The sequence below is a fragment of the Glossina fuscipes genome, unplaced genomic scaffold (genome assembly GCF_014805625.2).
Source record: "Glossina fuscipes isolate IAEA_lab_2018 unplaced genomic scaffold, Yale_Gfus_2 147, whole genome shotgun sequence".
In the NCBI taxonomy this organism is placed as follows: domain Eukaryota; kingdom Metazoa; phylum Arthropoda; class Insecta; order Diptera; family Glossinidae; genus Glossina; species Glossina fuscipes.
In genome coordinates this window covers 1969138-1990938 of record NW_023998490.1, presented here as the reverse complement: position 1 = coordinate 1990938, position 21801 = coordinate 1969138, and the positions used below count along the sequence as shown (strand labels likewise).

At 32.6% G+C, this 21801-nt stretch overlaps 1 protein-coding gene across 3 annotated transcripts in view; it reads left to right on the top strand.

Moving 5' to 3' along the window:
- The first annotated feature begins 8685 nt into the window (after positions 1-8685).
- LOC119641246 (calcium-transporting ATPase sarcoplasmic/endoplasmic reticulum type) overlaps positions 8686-21801 on the top strand; it is a 28522-nt gene continuing 15406 nt past the window's right edge. For 2 of the 3 annotated variants that reach the window (XM_038039822.1, XM_038039823.1), the window contains exon 1: positions 21622-21739. In XM_038039822.1, the coding sequence (XP_037895750.1) occupies positions 21622-21739 (118 nt within the window). Of the gene's footprint in view, positions 8872-21591; positions 21740-21801 lie in introns of those variants that run through there. The other variant, XM_038039821.1, reaches the window with a different exon arrangement.

The window sequence follows — 21801 nt, the reverse complement described above, 5'->3', positions numbered from 1 at the left end:
TGTTACAACCTGATACAGACCCACTACATGATTACTTTTGAATTGAATTATATTTTCGAGTTTTCACTTTCGGTTCTGTTCGAGGCGCAAAACGATAATCGTTGAAGAAGCCGAAGGCCCACGCATGAAAACATATGGAAGACTTGTTTCAGCGCTAGCGTGGGCGATATAAAAACTGTTTCTTTTGTTTCCGCATATTTTTTACACACCCATACCGCATTAGCGAGACGTTAATGGCAATTAGTCAAACCCATCAGGCATTTGAGATACATTTACAATAATTAGCATAAATTCCTTTTTCTGGCCAGAAACTAGTCAACTAACGGTGGCATTTACTTTGCGTATAAAAACTTAGGCTGCGAAGAAGAGAAGGACATATTATTTAACTTGAAAGACCTTTCATATTATATATATATATATATAGGCAAAGAGGCAGCACTGCTGTGTCTTTACATAAATCACATTACGATGTGTAATAAATCATAAATATTTTAGCTAAACACTGGCGTATACCGGGAAAATTAGTTTTGATAGCAAAAAATACACTTGACACAATCGTTTAAGAATAGACTCAACATTCTTTAAAATAATTTATTTGAAAATTTGGAACATAATCATCATTCAAAGAGCATACTCCCACCATTTATCCAAAGTTCAATGTCTGCTTTGTTTTCTTTATATATATAAGTTTGTGTTATGGAAATTTGTCAAATTTGCGGAGCATTAGACTTTTCAATACCAAATACGTCTATGTGTATGCGTACACATATACGGATAAGAAAATTTCTAAAACAACTGTGAAAAATAAAAATAATTACTGGTATCTTTTTTGTTTATCTTTTATTATTATTATTTTTTCTTGTCGATTGATGAACAATTATTTCTTTAGGTTAGGTTAGGTTAAGTTAGGTTAAGCTTCTTTGGCCGCATTGGTGTCAGCCCAATTCATTTAGTTCTGCAAATGAATTTATTATTATGACGACCATTTTACTCGTGGAATTTGTCTATAGATGGGTTTTGAGGCTTAAGTAGATGCTGATGTTAAAATTACATAGCTGTCCCTCCTCCCATAAAGAAATAAACATAAATTGGTAATATCAACATATGAGATCACCCTTAAAATTTGAAAGTCCAGATGTCTGAATCATTTACGTTTCGTATGCGCCGTACAGACGGTTGTTCTTTAAAATAATAATTTTTCCCAACTTGGAAGATCTCACAAAATGATGTATATAATAAACAAGTAAGAACCTTATTGTCGGGCAATGCCGACATTACATTACATTACATACCCCATATCACTTTATCTAGTACAGTTATTCACTGGCTTTGGTCATAATATTCCATAAAGTACAGATTATTTTCACGCAAAGCCATAGTTTTCATGAAAGCCCTCATACAGGAACGTTAGTCTTTCTCTCCATATAAAAGTTTGTTTTTCACGATTGCATCTGTATTTGTTGGGCTCAAAAAGAACAATTGACCAATGTGATCCAAATTCTCTAGCGTTAATTTTTTCACTCAAACGCGCTACTATGAATTGATTTTCATCATAAAGTATTAAAAATTAAGCAGAGATATCTTGTATGGAGTGCAGCCAAGAAATAGACCCATGCGATAATATAATATAATAAATTCTTTTATTTAATTACTAGCCTGAACAAATTTTCATCACAAAAAAATTAACAATTAGCCCTTTTTGGCATATGAGGGTTTGGTTTCATGAGAAACCTCATATGCGGTGGTATTCAAAAAATAGACCTGCTATAGTGGTCCGATCTCGGTAAGGTTGATTTCTTTGTCAATTTACTACTATGGACTAATTTTCGCCACGAAAGATTGAAAATTCGATCTATTTTGCCATATAAAGGTTAAGTTTCCGTAGGAATGGTTACATGAGAGGGGGTTAAAAAAATTTTCCAAGCCGATCCAAAGTTTTCACAGCAATTTAGAATGCCGAAATACTACTACTTAGCCACTTCTGTCAACAAATTTTGAAAATTGCAATTTTTTGCGTATAACGAATTTTCAGAGTATGACGTTATATGGGGAGGGGTCGAAAAACGAACTGATTCGAATCATTTTCCATAGCGTCAGTATTTGGGTCAAAGGACGTCAGTGTACCAAATTTCATAGAAACATCTCGAAAAATGCGACGTGTAGTTTGTACACAAATTTATATGGACATACATCAGACGGAGAGACAGGCTTAGATCAGATTAGATTATGATTCTAAATCGATCGATAATAAAAGGTGGGTCTATCTTAAGCCCTTCTGCGTGCTACGTACGACGTTCATGTAGGGTATAAAAAGATTAAGTTATGTACGCAGTAAGCTTTCGAGTAGGGTTCAAGGAGAATTCAAACGGAAAAAATGAAAATTTTTGCTATTTTGAAAAATCGCATTTCGAGAGAAATAAATTTAAAGTTTTATAAAAACTTTTTTTTATTACAATAAATTTTTGTAATAATTAGTACAATTGGTATGCAGTCCTGGGATTTTAAAAATGCCCTTCTAGAGAAGTTACATATCAACAGCTTGTACACATTGCACTGTAACTTCTCAGCAGCGTATTTTTTTTTTTTTTTTTGTAGCGGTTAGGCAAAGTCGAGAAGCCCAAAATGTCAAGGGGAAAACAACATTCCATTTCCAACAGTTTTTCACACCTTTCAAAAAACTTAAAATATCTATTAGGCTAATAAAAGAAAAGTATTTCCCCTGAAAAATTTACAAAGGCTTCTCCACGTTAAATTACTTCCGTAATGCGGAACACCACCCGGTACCCTTTTTATTTGACTTTATATTGAAAGTTAGGTTTTCATAGCAAAACCAATAAACGCATTAAGGAATAAAAAAAATGAAATGAGAATTTTTTTCATATATAAACACTTTTCCGATATGCAGACTATTTTTCTCGAGCTACTGTAATCTAAAGCTTACGAAAGTAACTTGAATTTAATTTTCTGTTTAGCGTAATATATCATATACTTATCTTAAACGCAAACTTGGAACTATCGATTACTGATTAATGTTGTAGACCATGTTAGTTATCTTGTAACTGTGGCAGAAAAAAAGTTCGCCATTAATAAATCATTTTCTTTATATATTTACGTAAACAGTACATCGTACATCGTACAGTTATTACCCAGATCACACACACACACACAGGTCACTTTTGATAAGAAAAAATCATGTACGTCCTTCTTATAGGGTTGCGTGAAGCGATAGTCATGGAAACTGTAAAGAGAAAGAAGCCTTTTTCACGGTTCTGCCAGGTTACTCCGAAAGCGTTCTTAATGCGACACATAAGAGCGAGGTACTTCGATTATATTCTATTTCACTCCATTTATATCCTACAACTGCAAGGTGTATTAAGTTGTGCGGACGTACGCAACGGCTGGAAAAGGCTTAAGCTAAACTCACCTTTCATCAATTTCGAATCATTTTGTAAATCGATCTAAGCGAGTCTGCCCGTGTTTTCATCTTATGTCTGCCAGAGTATTTTTGTGTTCGCAATTTTTGGGATTTTTTGAAATCAGGCATACAGACGTAAACTGAGGCGCTTTGACACAAAGACGAACGCCATTGAAAATGCTTCGGGTCGCCTTATTCGTTCGACCATCCCTCATACAAAGTCGTACTTTGAAAAGTCGCCATATGGAAGAAAATTGCAATTTTCAAAATTTGTCGACAACGTGGCTTGGTAGTAGTATTTCGGGATTCTAAATTGCTGTGAAAACTTTGGACCGGGTGGCCCCTCTCATCTAACCATTCCTACGGAAACTGAATCGTTTTAGGGTAAGAAGATCTTATTTTCAATATTTCATGATGAAAATTGGTTCACAACAGTAAATTGACATAGAAATCACTGTAACCCAATTCGGCCCGTGTAGATGTGCTTCTTGAATATCCATTCTTGGAGAATGATTCTCAGAAAATGTAAAGCCTTACCTTGAAAATTTATTAATGATAGTAATTTGACATAAAAATTAAGCCGACCCGATTATTTCTTTGACCCTATTCCGTATAAAATATCTCATGGATTCGGAGTGATTCAGAAAAAGTTTTAATTTTTAATAGTTTACGATAATGAAAGTTAGTTAGTTAAACGGCTAATTTGTTGCTTTTGATGACGGAAACTGAAAAATAAGAAAACTTTCGCGAAGCAAACCAAATTTCCTAAATTTTGATCATGTCATGTGAGGTTTTTGGGCATTCTCCAATATGCGATCTTCTATGAAAAGTAGCCCTTTGCATGAAAATTATATGTAATTGTGGTGTCTTATTGCCAGAACGAGTCAACAACTCTGTTAGAGGAGGTAGTGTAGGAGGGCGTGTAATAGTCGTTTTTGTCCGACTATAATGCTCTTACTTGTTTTGTATTTTATTTTGTTGGTTTAATCTCCGCTCTAAAGATGAAGATGTAAGTTCCGTTGACAACACTTTTCTCGAAGAGAAATATTGTGAAGGGACACGGCACTCGACATTTTTTTGCATTTGTAGAACTATACAATATCGAATGATCTTTGTGTACATTATTCTCCACCTCCGAAGCTGAACCAATTAGCAAAGTCATAACAAATTGTTTGCCTAATTCTTTTTAGGTTAGTTTTGTGTGGTTGCGCATCAAAGCCGTAGTAAAGTTTGTTTTCGCAACAATTCTTAAGTACAGGTAATGGGGGAGAGTATCTTTCCATCAAGCGATACGGAATACATACACTTTGTCAAGACGTTTGCAACATCCAGAAAGAAGATTCAGTGTGTGTGTGTGCGTATATATATATATTCTTGATTAATACTAATTATTAAATCAATTTATATGTATTTGGTTGTACGTTTGCCTTTGTATGTATCTATGGCGAACAATTTACCAAACTTGAACAGTTCTCGTGTGCAGATTGACATAGAGAGCTGATAATGGGTTAAATCAATCAAATGACACGCCTACAATGCAATGTAAAATTAGGGCACTCTATTTTCCAAAGTAAAATGTTTCTACTTAACGTTAGCTATGACTGTAATCTCTGATAAACTTTAAAATCGTTTTTCTTAAAAATCGCTTTATCAAGCCTATCCTCCGCTTTTTTAACGCACGTTAACTATCAACCTCTTAATCGATAGATTTTAAATTTAAAAAAGTGCGACGGTTTTCGTTGGAAATGTATTCACTTTAATTGACGCAATTCTTTATAGCGTACACCATATGTGGTACAAGAGCGCATCGAGTTTGCGCGGATGTTTACAATACCCAGAAATAGTTGGGATAGACCAATCAAACTTTTGTTATACAGATCGATTAAGAATCATTTTTTAAATCTAAGCTTGTCTGTCTGACTGTCCGCCTGACGTTCGTTCATATATATTTATGTTCATTTTGATTCCTACGCTGCCAGGCTTTGACCCCAGGGACGAACGCTATGGAAAACAGTCCGGCGTTAAGCAAAGTGATGGTAAGCCCTGGTCCGGTATTTAATCTAATATTTTATTATAATTTTTATATTATATTTATGTATGTGTGTGTTTGCGTTAGATTGATTGTGCTTTTGAATGCAGTGCCTATTAAACGACTGCGTGCGTATTGTGCTTCTATAAATATTGCAAAATCGTTATATATTGACTCTTAAAGATTAAAGAAGTAAACACAACGAGCTCCGATTGCACGTTGTTATTCAAAATGGGCCAAATCGGTCGAAGGACAGGTCGAAAGTGTTAGGTAAGCCAAGAACATCTTTACTTTTCATATGGAATAGAAAATATGTTTTTTGCTCATTACTCACAAGCCAATTAAATTTGAACATATATTCCATGAACGATGCTGTAGTACCCGTACAAATGCAAATGCAAAGGAATTGGTCACGCCTTCCCTAAGCTAGAGTGCATCAAAATTCAATTTTTTTCGCTTCATAACCCCCTTAAATGGCACGAATTCTTCGCCAGTTTCAAATTCGGAATGCACACGAACATGTCCGTCTATTCGACTCTTCATCTACGCTTCTGCCCAACTGTGTAGTATCGGTGATAAACGTTCTCCCAAACCGGTCCAAGGACGCGCCTACACTCCGTAAGCCTATGCAACAAAAATTATGAACACGTTTGGTTTCCGTGTTATTTGCATTCTAAAAATTAAAAAAAAAGCAGCCCCGCCCATTCAGTATTATAGACTATGAAAATGTAATTGTTTTCCATTTTTTTTTTTTTTAGTCTTTCTATAGAAGATAGATATGAAAGATTTGGTCACGAAGAGAACATAGTTTTCTTAATTGCTTTTAAATATAAGCATTTCGAAGTCGAAGACTTGCGACAAAGGCGTTCCTTTTTCCTTTTGCTGTTAAAAGCTTATTAATCTTACTGAAATTTAGATGATGAGTTATGAAAACTCATTCATATATATACACATAGATTTAGTTTTTTTTTTTCTTTTCGGTTATCTAATAAAAATTTGTAAAATCTTGAAGAGTTTATTAAAATGAAAGTATTGCTGAACACTGGGCATACATACGGGGTACACATCGTGCATGAATATACATACACCGATCGACTATATATCGGAAAAAGATATTTGAAAACGTTTAAAAAGAAACCAATCATAAAATGTCCGTATTACAGGTGAGCAAATCATAGATATGAAGTGGCTTCACCACCCACTCAGGGCAAATAAACGTCGTAAACGTGTAGATGGTTAGCTAGGATTATACATAAAGCGAGTCAAGCGAGCTAGACGATTACCAATTTTAACGATTCCACTAATCTGAAAGAAAGCAAGTGAAAACACTTTGTGGGGCGCAGCCCACTATTGAATACCCTACAGTATTTCGCTTAATACAATTATTCATAGAACGATCTTTCCGAATGAGGCTTCATATGGAGAGTGAACGATCCGAGCCACTTTCAATAGTCTTCATGCTTGGGAAAAAAACACGCTGGTGTACTAAATTTCATTCAACCTTCGAAAAAATGGCGATCTGTAGATTGAAGACAAGAAAACATGGTAGACGGATGAACACACAAGCTTAGATCGATCAAGTCCTTCTGCCAATGGGAAGATAAACTCAGTATGCTATGTTTCCTAAGTAGTGAGTGTAAAGAAAATATGCTTCAATATGTGTACAAAATTACTTTTTTTCTCTGCAAAAATACCTTCAGTATAAGATAGAACTACATAATAATTTATATATATCTTAGAATAGCGATAAATTTTTATAGGCTCGCGTACGGGTGAAAAAGTAAAGAGAGATTTGAATAAAAATTAATAACAAACACAAGTGCATTATGAAAGCATTTATTTGAAGACAACATTTGGTGTATATAGCTGCTGTTCGAATGAAAATCATTATGTTGTTGACGATGATAAGACGTATGGGTAACAAATAGAAAAGGCAAACGGGCAATCAGGCTGGCTGGTCAGTTTGTTAGCTGGCTGGCTATCGGCCATACATTTTTGTATATTTTAAGTACTTTTGTCAAAAAAGTATCGGGAAAAATTGATAAAAATCTTGTTCAACGTACAGAAAAAAGGCTCTCTGACTAATATCACAGAGTCATCGTTTTTTGGCAATATCCGAACGAAATTCACATAATATAAAAATGGAGCGCAGCTTTCTTCAAGCATAAGCATTCCAGTGGCCAAATTATTTTTCAGTGATGTTTTGAACTTTTAGACCCAGTGTCAACAGCTTACAATAATCATGTTTAGATCCGTTTTCCAATTTTTGCTACAAATAAAAGTATGAAGAAAGTATAATATTAGGAAAAAGGTTGTTCTCATAAGCAGCATAATCGAGCAAGTCTTTGATATGATTGAAGAGTTACTCTGGCAATTGATAGATCTTTAAACTCATACAATGACAATAATAATGATAAAATAAAAGCAATGTTATCATTTAAGGTCGAACGAAATAACGAAGAATGTTGTTCGTGTCTTTAATATGAAAGGTTTTGCTTTCAAAAAAATCGTTTTCCTTCTTGTATAAGTTGTTTCAATCCCTTCGTATGCATGGCTTTATTCTTTCTGGCTAATAGTCACACTAACATCTCATAGTTAACGACTTTGTTCTGACTATTGTCAGAATAAATATTAAAACGATCGGGCATTTGGAAGGCTATCTTTCGACACTGCAAGTTAATTATATATAAAAATCTTATAAAGAGGAACACAACCTTTCTGACTTTTAAAGAAAAGCTTTCAGGTAAAACTTATCCATACATCATTTAAAGTTTCATATAATGCTTCTCCAGGCGTCCGCCTTTATCCTTTTGGAGGTATCTCTAAAGCGAAGCAATCAAACAACTTGTCCATTAATTAAGTACGATAGGATTCTATTCGTTTCTGAGGGAATATTGAACGATGCGATTGAAAACATTTTTAAAAAATACCCACAGAAATTGCGCTGAATAACCTCATTAACTTTAAATTTTCAAATTTGTATACAATGTATGTACTCTTATAATTACAAAAGGAGATAATTTTTGCCGGTATTTGGTACTTTTTTGACAATAACGGTTTTTTAATATACGCTTTTCAATCTATTGCTTCGTTCATTTTACATTTCGTTTTAAACGTAAATTTTCGTTTATTCTAACAAAACATACTAAAAGTATTTTCCCCGGGCAGTAGAGAGTTTACGTCTGTCTGGGAATTTTGCCAAAAGCAACAAGCATTTTTCTGATTCGGATAGACACTCTCAACGAGCACTTTCTCCCTGTGTTTAGTCGCCGTCGATCGTTTCAAAAGCGCGATCTTTTTCCTTTAGTTCTTAATTTTTTGGCTGGGCCAAAAAAAAAAAACAAAAAATTATATAAAAAAAAAAAATTTTTGTTTTTTTTTCAAATAAAAGGCTAAAGAATTCTATAAACTGTGAATAAATACTTTTGTAAGTTGGATTTTATACTGATAATTAAAATAAACAATAAAAAAATAAATAAAACTAAAAAAAAAAATTAATTTTAAATATAAAAAAAATTTCAAAATGAAAGGAGAAATTACGATGCTATTATCAGAAAGGACGAAATGTTTCCTGTAGTGTCTTAAGTAAAAGTGTTGGAATAAATTAAAATAAGCCTAAAAGAAAAAAAAAGTGCTTAAAAATAGAAAATTTCACACAATACATGTACGCACACTTAGGCATGTGTAACGAAAACATCGAAAAGGACTAATTTGGATAAAAAAAAAACGAAATACTACATGTATATATATATATATATATATGTATATATATATGTATACATGTATGTATATAAGCCTCTCTTATATCTAGAGGTTTAAGGCAAAGAGGAATAAACAAATGGGAAGAAAGATGATAAATAACAAAATGAAACATTTGAAAAATCTTAAAATAATTGAACAACATTTTTAAACTCTCTTGTGTTCTTTACTTGCTTTGGCTTTACTTTTCGAGCCAAAAACGTCATCATCAATCAGTAGCTATTTCACCTTAGTTGTCACCTTTAAGTGTTTTGAAAATGTATTTATTTTTTTTTTTTCGTTTTCGTTTTCTTTTTCTTTTCTTTTGAATTTTTCTATCTGTTAAAAAATAAAAATAAATTCTGGCCACTATAATATAGTTCGACACAATAACAATAAGAACAAAAACAACAATAACAAGAACAAGAAACAACAACATTAATAATCACAACAATAGCAGCAACAAAAACAACAATCGCAATATAACAGACCAATAATTCTCAGCCCAAAAGAATTAAAAATAAATCACCACCAACAGCAGCACAAACAATTCAAGGTTTTCTCAAATAATATACGATCAAGAAATAGACACTTTTCAAAACCTATGTACGTACGTGCATACGTATGTATATTTAGATATATACCCTTTCTTATCAGCTACAGAAGTCGATGTAAATAAGAACACACGCAAAAGACGCGGGTTTTAGTTGTATAGTCAATATTATGAAATTTTCCTTATTTTTAAAAATATAAACGATATAGGAAGCAAGAGAAGAAAGTGAAGTCATTAAAGAAAAGCAAGAATAGAAAAAATGTGGTCCGTCAATTTTGAAGTCTCCAAAGTATGATAAAATTATCAAGAACATGTAAATTCTAGCAGATGTCCCATTTAAGCCACCGATCAATTGATTCGCAATTAATAGACTTTCTTAATATTTTATTTTCAGATCCAGATTTTTCATCCAAGAATCCAAGAAAGCCTTTATACGAATATAACTTTCTTGTTTTTTTCTTTTTTTTTTTTTTTTTGTAGGAAAATTTCATTTCAACTCATTTTTGTCTAACAGTTTTTTTTTTTATAACAAAAAAAAAAGTTTGTTGTTGCTGCTCTTTCTTAAAATTTTTCATATTTCATAATGTTTTCTTTAGTCGCCCACCGTTTGTTTGTTGATGAGTGATGTACATTTTTATATGTGTATTTATACATCATGCATATATATATGTATCTGTGTGCATGTAAAAAAATTTGAAAAAAAAAATCCATTTCAAAAATATATTCAAGTGTATTTATATACATATATCCACACATGCACGCGCGTAAGCACACCAATTGAAGAATATACCAAAAAAAAAAGAAAAGCTTTTTTTTAAATATATGTTCGTCTCTCCTTCATTGTTGTTCAATGTTTCTTTCTTTCGTTTTTGCTTTTTTTTAATTTCTCTTCGCATCATCATATTTTTCTTGCCGTTTGCTTCTTATTACATAATAATTTAGAAAACTTAAGAAAAAAAATCATTTTGACAGCTTTTGAATTAGACCCTGCACATACATGCCTGCACATGCATTCATATAATTGCATCAAATAATTCTTTTTGTCTTCTATTCAAATAAAAACAATTTTACGCTCTAAAAAAAAAAATGTATTTATAGGTTTATTTATGTATACGCTTGGATAGGGAACATTTTCTTTTAGGCCATTCGTTTACGGGTATATACTTTCATTCCCTGTTAATTCTTTCTCTCTTTTTTTCACTAAAGCTTTCAAGCCGAATCATTACGCGTGAAATTCCATAAACAGTTGTTTATTTGATTAAGTAATTCGGAACAAAATAAACAAACGAACAGATAGGCGTACATTGAATATAAACAATCGATGGAAATCACTCCATGGGGAGGGAGGGCACTCGAAATAATTAAGAAACACTTTAACGATTTGCAACAAATCTTGCCTACTTTACGGCGAAATGTATATATTTCAACGAAATTGCTTTTTATCTTTGCTCTGCTATGCTCACTAGAGACAAAGTGGAACATCGTAACGTATTTGTAACTTAAAATAGTTTATAAGCGCATTATTATAGTCGTAAGCAAGAGGTTTACTTTTTGAAGCCAGCATTAGATTTTTGCAATTATTAAATAACTTTTATTACGAAGCCTCGATCATATCGTAACATGTCATTGACCGCTGACATGACTAAAGATCGTCCTCTTTTTATAGCAAAGGATGTTCTAAATGTTTATGCGTTGTAAGTTCCTTTCTATGCCACATACCATTTGTGGTGCAAGAGGCTGTTGAGGTCGTGTGGATGTATGCAACATTCATAAGGACTTGAGGTATACTTACATTTTATGGATAGACTCACCGATTGATTCAGAATCACTTTCTGAATCGATTTAAGTTTGCCTATTCGTCTTAGCTTCTCATGATCTGCCTACAGAAGGCAATTTTTGAGATCTTTTGATGCGCCCTGATGTGTTTTGGCCAAAGGTCAAACGCTATTGAAAATGGTACGGATCGGTCACTTTTTCGACTCTGTACATAACTGTAGAGTGATGTAGGGTAGGTTAAAGTGGCCCCGGTCTTTTAACTTGTTTTATGTATGCTAAAGAACTCAGTGCAAAAGACGATTCTAAATGTTTGTTGAGCATATTACGCCCAGTGCCTAGTAAATATATGTGTGCGTATTCTTTCAAATATTCACAAAAAAGCATAACAAGAAAATCCCTTCAAATTTCGTAAGCTACCATCGATTCCAAAATTATAAAAATAAAATATCATTTTTTTGTCGACATATAATCATTGATGAATTCTAGCAACAAAATAATAGTTTGTGCTCAATTTTCCCATAATTGCTGAAGAAATCAGATTTCGGGCTCATGATGGCCTAGGCCTACGCTTACTTTAAAAGTTTTTATTATAAAGGTATTGATCGGTTTAGGTCTCGTTTCACAGTACACACGAAAAAATCTCTCGAAAAAAAAAATTATACAATAAATTTATTATCTTATGATTAGCAAAGAGTCCACTTGCGCGTTTCTTACATTCACTAAGAGAACAAACAGACATAAAAGACAGACATCCATAAGATGTGTGTGTTGATGAGCGATAACAGCGGAGCATGTTGGGCGCTACTCTCTGTTTGTCTGTTTGATATCCAAACTATGTTTATGTTTAGAATAATTACATTCGTTTTCAATTTTATTTTACTTTTTGTTAGTTAGTTAGGTTAGGTCACTGTTTTTTTCAGTAACGTACGTAACACCCAAAAGGAAGCTTGAGAGACCCTATAAAGTATATATACTCTTGATCAGCGTGAAATTCAGAGTTGCTTTTCATGCCATGTCTTTCCGTCTGTTTATCCATGTGGTGTGTATTGTTGGTGATCTTCCCGTCGCAAAAACTTCAAATTTGGTAAAAACATTGAAAGTCTCTGCGCACAGGTTGCTATTGAAAATGGGTCAAATTGGCGAGAACAGAAGCACGCAATTCCGTATTTTCAAAAGAAAATTTTTTGGATTTTTGCTCGTTACGCGGAAATTGCTAAAGTTAGACGGTTGAAATTTTCCACGCTTACTTTACGTAGCACGGTTCTTTTTACATCCAAAGATGGGGACAATCGAGAATGCCCATACAAAATTACAAATAATTAAATTTAATTTTTTTCACTCTTGTGAGGTTTTGTGTTTACTTACCATAAGGCAAACAAGACAGTATGCTTAAAAACTATTTTGTACATTCCTCAAATGAAGATACATTAGCTGCCTAAAAATGGGTTAATTCCAAAATGAATATGCTAGACACCGCGATTACTCTTTTCGTAATAATACCAGATATATGGGTATTAAATAAAAGAACTTGGGTATGCGACATTCGGCCCCCGCCGAATATAAGTTTCATACATGTTTTATTTTCTTTTATTAACTTACAATTAAAATTGTAAGAATTAGTATTTGGGTGTCGTTTGACTTTAAATATCGTGTATAAGGAATTGACTGCAAGTCAAAGTGAACTATATTTGTAGCAGATAAGGCTTTTTTTTAATTTTATAATTTTATATCCTACGCCACTAGCAGTGCAAGTGTGTATTGAGTTTATACGGATATATGCGGCATCCCGAAGGACTTGATGTGGAGATACCTTTCACTATGCTTATAATTATTAGGCGTGTCTGTCCGTCTGTCCCTCTTGTTTTCCAGTGTTCAACGTACCGGCTATAATATTTGATATATGTTAATGAAATTTTTATTATGCCGTTCGATTGAGAATCATTTTCTGAATGTACGCTTGTCTGTCTATCTGTCCGCCAGATGCTTGCTCATGTATTTCCGTGTTCATGACTCGGATCGGACCACTTTTTTGATTCTTTCCTATACAATGCCTTATTTATTAAAAAGTCGGTATATGAATAACCGTAAGCTGGTAGGCTTAGTGATGAGCCCTGGCCAACTATAATGTTTTTACTTGTTTTTATATGTGGTTATAAAATATATTAAATATTGTATATTTGAATGTAATTTTTAGAAATAAATAAAATTTTAATTATCAAAATTAACCATATTAAAAAGTTTGATGAGAAATTCTTTAACACTAAATGATGAAAAGATAACAAAAAATATAAAAATTCCTCATAAGCATATCATCATCATCATCATCATCATCATCATCATTGAGTATATCATCATATATATTTGTTTATATAAATCTCATTTATTATAATTTATTACTTTCTGACTTCATATCGGAACCGAGTGATGAATATTAGGTAACCGTAATTTTCCTTTTCAAGTCGATGCCCATGTTAAACATGTGTATGCATATATACGCATATGTGTTTATTAAATTTTTTACTATAAAAGTAGCGCGGATTTAATACATTTTCATAGACATTATTCACTCCGTCGACTACTGGAGAAGCAAAATTTCATTTGAAACCCTTCCTAATTCTATATGGTTTGAATTTCCTTATCTAAAGCGGGATTTACTAAACTTTTCACTTATATATCGTTCTTGACGAGATTGACAAGTTTGAACCGTGCCTTAAATAACCCATTTTTATACAATTTTACTCATTTTGATCTAAATGATCAAAAGATAGAAATCATTTTTGCAATCGAAATCGATTTTCATATTTCAAAATCTCGTAAAAATATTTTCTATTAACTAAAAACGGGCTTTAGATAATGACAGAAGAAACGACTATTCGCTTAAAAGCAAAATAAATATAAATCGATATGTGCGTGTGTTTGCATTTATTTTAAATATAGCCGTTTGTGATGCGATCAATTTACGAAGACTTCATTCGCATATATTATACTACAATGGATATGCGTCATAGTATTAAGATATATGAGAATGAGCGAATATAAGTAGAATAACCGTTCGTTCAGTTATATTGCTACTGCTCTTTCAGTCCTTAGTGGTTTGTTGTCACTCAAAGCAGAGAACACTTTCACGTTACTCAATGCATAGATTGATTCCAAAAATTTAGTAAACATCAAATACAAAATATTTCAAAGCAATTAATAGATCGACATGAAAGTTATCTTCAGCTTCCGCAGTAGTCGTCAAGTGTCGGTTAGTAGTATCTACCGGGCAAACCGAAAGAAGAGCATTTGGTAGATCAAAACCTTATCAATAAAATTTCGCAAAAAATCTTCCACCATATTCTTCCATACATATTCTTACATAATTTATACTTTTATGCGAAGCTCAGACTGTCATTTCGGAAATAAAACAGCGAAATGAATCGAACATATACACGGTTTGAAAGCATGAGTCACGGATCTTGATAAATACTTTTTTAAAATCTTTTCTCCAACATTTAAACCCAAACAGTAACCAAAATAGTCTTATGCTGCTTAGATGACTTTCTAAAAAATAAAAGAAAGCTAAACTAAATTCAATATTTTGGTAGCCATCTTTTGGAGAAACAAGGACAATTTTCATTCTTTCAACTTCTCTATTACGTTTATAGGCCGATAGGCGCTCTTGAAAGCGACCAGTAAGAGTGGATTGCTTGATTGACAATTTTCAAATCACCGAATGGATAATCTCTTATAATTAATAGAAGAGTGTAACTAATGCGTACTTTCATTGTATTCGTATGGGTTAATAAGAACTACACCGTAGATATTTTATAATAAATACATAAGATATGCTACGCAAAGAATCAGTTCTTTGCCAGGTACTCAAATATGTATTAAGCCTAATGGAGAAGTTAGGCACACGGTACATACACATTCAGGTAGTAGCCAAAAGTCGCAAAAAGTTATACTCAGGGAGTATTTTGTTTATTCTTCAAATTTAATTAATTTTTTGCATTAAAGCTCCTAATGTAATGGTAAACAAAAAGGAGCTTTCGACAATTGACTTGAGCATTCAACTAATCAATCAATTTACACGTTATGACCGGACTTAAACTACACAAATGGTTATTTTTTTAATTTATGGTTTTCTTCAAGGATGAGTTTCTCGTTTCTATAGCAACATTTTTACTCCTGCCGATTCTATATTTTCTTTAGACATTCATGTGCATATACATATGTCAACTTAATGCAAATACTGAGAAAAGTTCTTAGTAGTCTATCTTCCTCCATTAGCGCATCTAAATGAATTATATGATGACTCGTAGGCTAAACTGCAACGAAGTAATAAAATTTATTGAAAATTCTCAATATTGTCTTCTTAAGTGCTGTTTTCTTAATTGATCTCTGAAAGGTGAATACCCAAACAAATCTTAGATAATATTTTTTTATCTTTCATTTGTGTGAGACTATATATGCCTATAAACTGAATAATAATTCAATAGTCATTAGTCCCGGGTACTGTTTAATTTTAAATTAAATTAAATCATTTTTTTGTTGCAGTTGTTCTTGTTCAACATTCAACAAGAAAAGCACCTGCCATTCTACCTGTCAAGATCTCTTAGATTTAATTTTTTGCTTTTTCGCGTTAAGAAATGTATATTCATGTACTTAAATATGCATATGTGTGCGCGACATCAAGGGATCATACAAATTCGATAAAAACAATTGCCAAGAATTCTTTTATTTTCCGTTTTCTTCAATTATATTTTTAAAAACTACAATTTCTTGAGTGTCGAAATATGTTTTAGACAGTATTTTAATTATATTAAATACATGCATGCATATGTGTGTAGATTATTATTTGTTGTTGTACTCGTGTACCTTGGAAATATGTTGATTATTCTTAATGGCCTCAATTTCTGAAAATATCTCAACATACTCAACAAGAGATCATTTTCACTGTGCTGCCGCTAGAGCGTACATTTTTATTGCGTAAAGAGCAACAGCTGTCTGCTATAAGCATATATATATATATGAAATTATTATGCTTTGCAATTGTATCGGTTTATGTACTCATACTTTAAGTATTGGTAACCTTTTAAAAGGCCTTAAGACTCGGAATGTCTTTCTCCTAATTCTATGTCTTTATAGAACTTTTAACGAGTAGAGTGGTGGTATGTGCTGCATTTCTCATAATAAAATTATTGTTGATTTACTTAAATATTTCTAGAAAATGGATTTTTGAAAAATCTTTCAAAAAGTAGTGAATATTAGTGAATGAGAAGTTAATTGAAAAAAATCTTTAACAGAGTGGCGTTGAAAGACCGAGTTTTTTTATCGAAGATACATAGAAAACTTTTCAGTGATATTCGCGTAATTTCTATAAGTTTGCTGTTCACACAAAAAATTCGTAGCAGCAATACAGAATATAAAGTGCCTATAATGCTTACAATTTAATTGCTAAAGTTCTCACTATTGAAGTATTCACGCTGTCTCCAAAATCTATCGCTGTCAAATAAAGAAAACAAGAAAAACGATCGACTTATTTTTGACTTGATTTTCGCATTTAACCTGATTCTTCTGCAGGAAAAGTAATTTTTTAATTTTTCTTCCTTTTCTCACCACGCAGTCCAACGGCAGTCAAACTCGGACACGGTTAAGTCGATTCTCCCGGTTTTTCAAATTTCAGAAGTCCTTTCATTGACCAATTTGTTCCTTTTTTGCTTACTTCCACTACTCTACTGCTACTTCTTCCCCACCATTATAAGGCAATGTTTAATCAAAACGCTATGCATTAAGAAATAGCAGGTATAATTTCCTAAATATATATATATTAGTAGCAGTAAACCACTCGGCCGGTTTGCATTCTCATTATCGAGCGAGCAGTATATAGAACTTGTACCTTATATTATTTGTTCTCGTAAACGAAGGTCCGTTACGATTTCATAGTGTACTCGATAGCGTTATTTTGTTATACCCACATCGACGATATCACAAATCTTCCGTTGCGAATATAACGAACGGTCCTATCGTTTTTATCTCTTGTAGCGTACGATAGTTCGATAACGGACCCTTGGTTAGAATTACAACTCAGTCAGAGAAAATTTGTGACTGACATATTTAGCCTTATTCTTCAATAGTTTGCCTTTAAACTTTTATGTTCTTCTTGGGTAAATGAACTATTACACTTTGGTTTGTCGGCTTCGTTATGCATCGGAAGGTCCACAGGTTATATAAAATTTAGGGGGGCGATTCTAGCTAAATAGTAATATTAATGAACATGTGGATGTGAAATTTAACCAAAGTTGCAAAGTAATTAATGCGGCCCTTACAAATTAAACGAATTTTCTGCCTTTGTGAAAGACGTGTTATTTACTGTTTGTTATATGAACATAATAGAACAGTTCTACCGACCAATACAATATTTTCAACATTTTCAGGAGCTTTTTTTGTATTCGCGTCGTCATCCGTGTTCAGAATAATGTCAAATAATTTTCTTGAGTCAATTTTATGTGATTTTAAAAGTTTCATCAAACGCTAAAGAAATAAAAAAATAGATGGACAAAATTACCACACTTCCAACGCAAAGCTTATTGTTACCATGTCTTGAAGATTTTACTTTTTCTCTTGCTTGGCAAACGTTTAACGAAACGATTTTCAGTGCAGAGCTTCTTTTTTCAGTATTTATGTTGACAAGTTTGCTGTCAAAAATGGACGTTAAAGCCGCCGCAAACTATCTTTTGAAATCTCTTTTCGATGAACCAATAACATTTTTGGTTTATCGGTATCGAACATGTTTAGGAAATATTAATATTAATGAAAAATAAAATTAGTAGCACGTCTTGGTTTGATGATTTCATTATCCTTTTTTTTCGATATATCTCTGCATGTTAACTTAACTTGCTTCGTCTTAGATCATCGTGAGGATCATTGAAAGTTGCTGATATCATAGCGACTCCGCAAAAAAATTCGATGGCGATCTGGCTATCAATGTAACGTGCAATTCTGTAGGGTCCTTTACTCGCTAATATATATAAGTTTGAAAAAGGACGTCATTATTAAATAATTTTCTTTTCATTTAAGGTAAAAGTAATTAGTAATCATTTATTTTTTTTACTTCTTACAGTGAATTGGCGTAGGATTTTTTTTCCAACAATGTTCGATACGTAGTATTCCATCTTATTTGCAGTTTCTTGTTTTTTCACTCGAATAATTTGCGGTTCACAGCTATGCTAAGATATATTTCATAGAAGAGTGGCATTGAAAACCAATCAAAACGATATTTAACGCTATAAAACGATATTTAAAAATATACATAAATGTATCATGTTAGAAAAACGAACGTAATACTCTACGCTAATTTGCAAAGCCGTCGGTAAAAGTCCCCAAACTAAATTTGTCTTTTGAAAATTAGTGTCGTAAATTTGTTAAATAAGACATTAAATCCATATGTAATTCTGTGGGAAACGGGTAACCGAGTATGCGTTTTAGTAACCATTAAATTAACACAAAATGCAAAGTGAAAAAGAAGAAGATTGTACGTACGTAAAGAAAGCAAGTCACTGAACATTAGCAATAAAGTTTTTTTTTTTTAAAGAACTCTTAAAAGATAAAAGAAACATCAGCATTTTTTGCAGTTTTATATTTTATACAATTAAAGTAGAAATTAATTAAACTAGGTTTAAATTGTTACAATTTTAAGAAAAAAATTAAAACAGGTACCGTATTAACGTAAAGTATTCGGAAAGTGGATAGTGGAGAAGTAGTAGACGTGAAAAAATCCTTGAGATTGTTTGAGTTGTAAAATTGTTGTCGTAAACCTACGTTATATTGATAAGGGACGGAAGGTGTGAAAAGGTTGTGACGATATTTTGAAAGAATATATTTACGCAGATAACAATTTTTGTTTTTGTATTTAGTGTTGTGTAAAAAGAAAGCCAGGTGACATAAAGTGGCAAGTGATTTGTTGTTTTAACAATTTTCGCTAAAAAAACAATTGAAATTTTTATTGAAAAACAAAAAAAAAAAAGAAAAAACGAATGCGCAATTCTTAAATATCTAAATGTTAAATGCTCAATAGTAAAAATGTGATTTTAGTCTTTAGTTTAGTCCCTTTACCAAATAATACCAAATAATGGATGTACACAGATGACGACAACAAAAAGAGCAACGTTTGCGGCGACGCTATTCGTTCGGTTATGCCACAGTAATGTAGGGCGGGAAGAAGTGTAGACATTGGTCGACGCTTTCTGCTTAATATGTAAATCTGTGTGTAAATGTGTGTGCATATTTTAAAGTTACACGTGTTCTTTTCGAGAAATATATATATGCATGTCATTTAATTATTACAAAGCGATTTTCAATATGATTAATAGGTTAATTTGCTCAAAGATTTGCGGGTTCCTCTTTGCGAAATGAGATTTTTTTAGAAAAAATTGTTTATAGATTGAAAGGAAAATACATTGTAGATTAGTCAGTAAAACTCTTTTGTGTTTTCTATTCGCTCAGCTGATTAGTAGATTGGTTTCAATGTTATTTTTAACGCATGGTTAGTTAAGACAGATTTAAAATTAAAAATGGAATTAAAAGCTGAAAATGGCTGAAGTGTTAATAAAGATCATTCCGTTAAGAGCACTTGTCAAGCACTTATAAAGCCCTTCATAGCTCGGTCATTAGCATTCCACGATAATTTATTGATGATAATGACGTGTTACTTACTACAATTCGAAGGTTCACAAACACGCCGAAGTCCGTTTTCAGACTTTCTAAGAACGTCGCCGCACAAGCTCAAGTAACTGTTCGCACAGATGTTTTCCTTCTAAACGCATTTACCTGAATTACCCATTAGATCCACTACCTTTGTTCGTCTACGATTTTCGACTCGTTTTATGTTAGACTTGAGCTTAGTTTGAATGTCGCAATTGGCACACACACACACAACGGTTATTTGTAGACGTAGCACAAGTTTACATGTTCGATATATGTATTTATATTATCGCTCATTAACCTTTGGTTTATTTTAATGAAATTCGTTCTTTTCGTTCCTTTTTTGCTTGCTTTTCTCTTAAACAACTAAAAATATTAGACCAAAAAGTTTCAAATGTATGAGGAGGAATAGTTCAAGCTTTTTGCTTGCTATAAACAAGGAGCCAACGTTCGCGCTAGAGATAATTATTTCCCTTTCTTATTTAGCTAACGTAGGCAATTCCAGCCGATGCAATAATATTTTACTAACTAAACAATTTTTTAAAGAGAAACAAATTTTTTATTTATTATATAGGTATTTGCTGCCAAAAAAGTACCGCGAATAGTCTATGCAAAAATCCAACTTAGTCAGTTCTGCTTTTTTTCTTTAAATAAAAATAAATTGCTACAGATCTGTCTTTTGCGCTTAAGTCAAAAATGCGGGCATATACGCAAGCCCTACAAAGCGCTCATCGAGGACATTTTGCGTTGTCCTTTCCCGCTGCCAAAGTGAGGAAAAATCAGAACAGTAGTCTTGCTCAAATACATAATATGCTCCATGAATCCCTTCGCACCATTTTTGGTAATGTTTTGTGTCGTCATTTTCCCAAGAGATTAAAATTTTCTTCATTCTTGCGCAGGAGTTTCTGGCCATGATTCATTTTTTCGAAATATAAAATGCGTGAGAGACGATTTGATTTGAGGGTAGATGGTCTCAATGAAAATTGAAAGAAAGAACTCGAGATGTTCTTGGGATCTGCTTCGTTTATCTGGTTAAGTTTTCAAAAATATTTAACTTCATGTATTCCCGTTACTTTTTTGATAAAACATACATAGTCAGTAATTTCATGAAACATTTAAGTACATTTTTATCTTGCACTTTCCACACTATCAAGTGGAGTAAGCATATTCAGATATTCATCGGCACTGTTCAAAAAACTGCTTTATTATAAAACAAATCGAATAATTACGGTATGAAACACCAGCGCTTCAATGAAAACTTCCTAAGACTTAGGCAAAATGCTCTAAATAAAACCCACCGTGTTAAAGGGCGATTTTGGAAAGTTTAATATACGATTAAAGACTAATCAAGGTTTTCTATATATAATATTTATTTCTTTTCGTCTATGCTTGCAGATTACGTTGAGTGCTTCTCACCGGTAAGCAATGGAGGACGGTCATGCTAAAACCGTCGAACAAGTTCTGCAATTCTTCGGCACAGACGGAGAACGTGGTCTTACTGTCGACCAAGTGAAATCAAATCAAAAAAAATATGGCCCAAATGGTAAAGAATTTTTGAAAGATATATTTATTGACATTTACTAATACAATACATTTCGTTTGTAT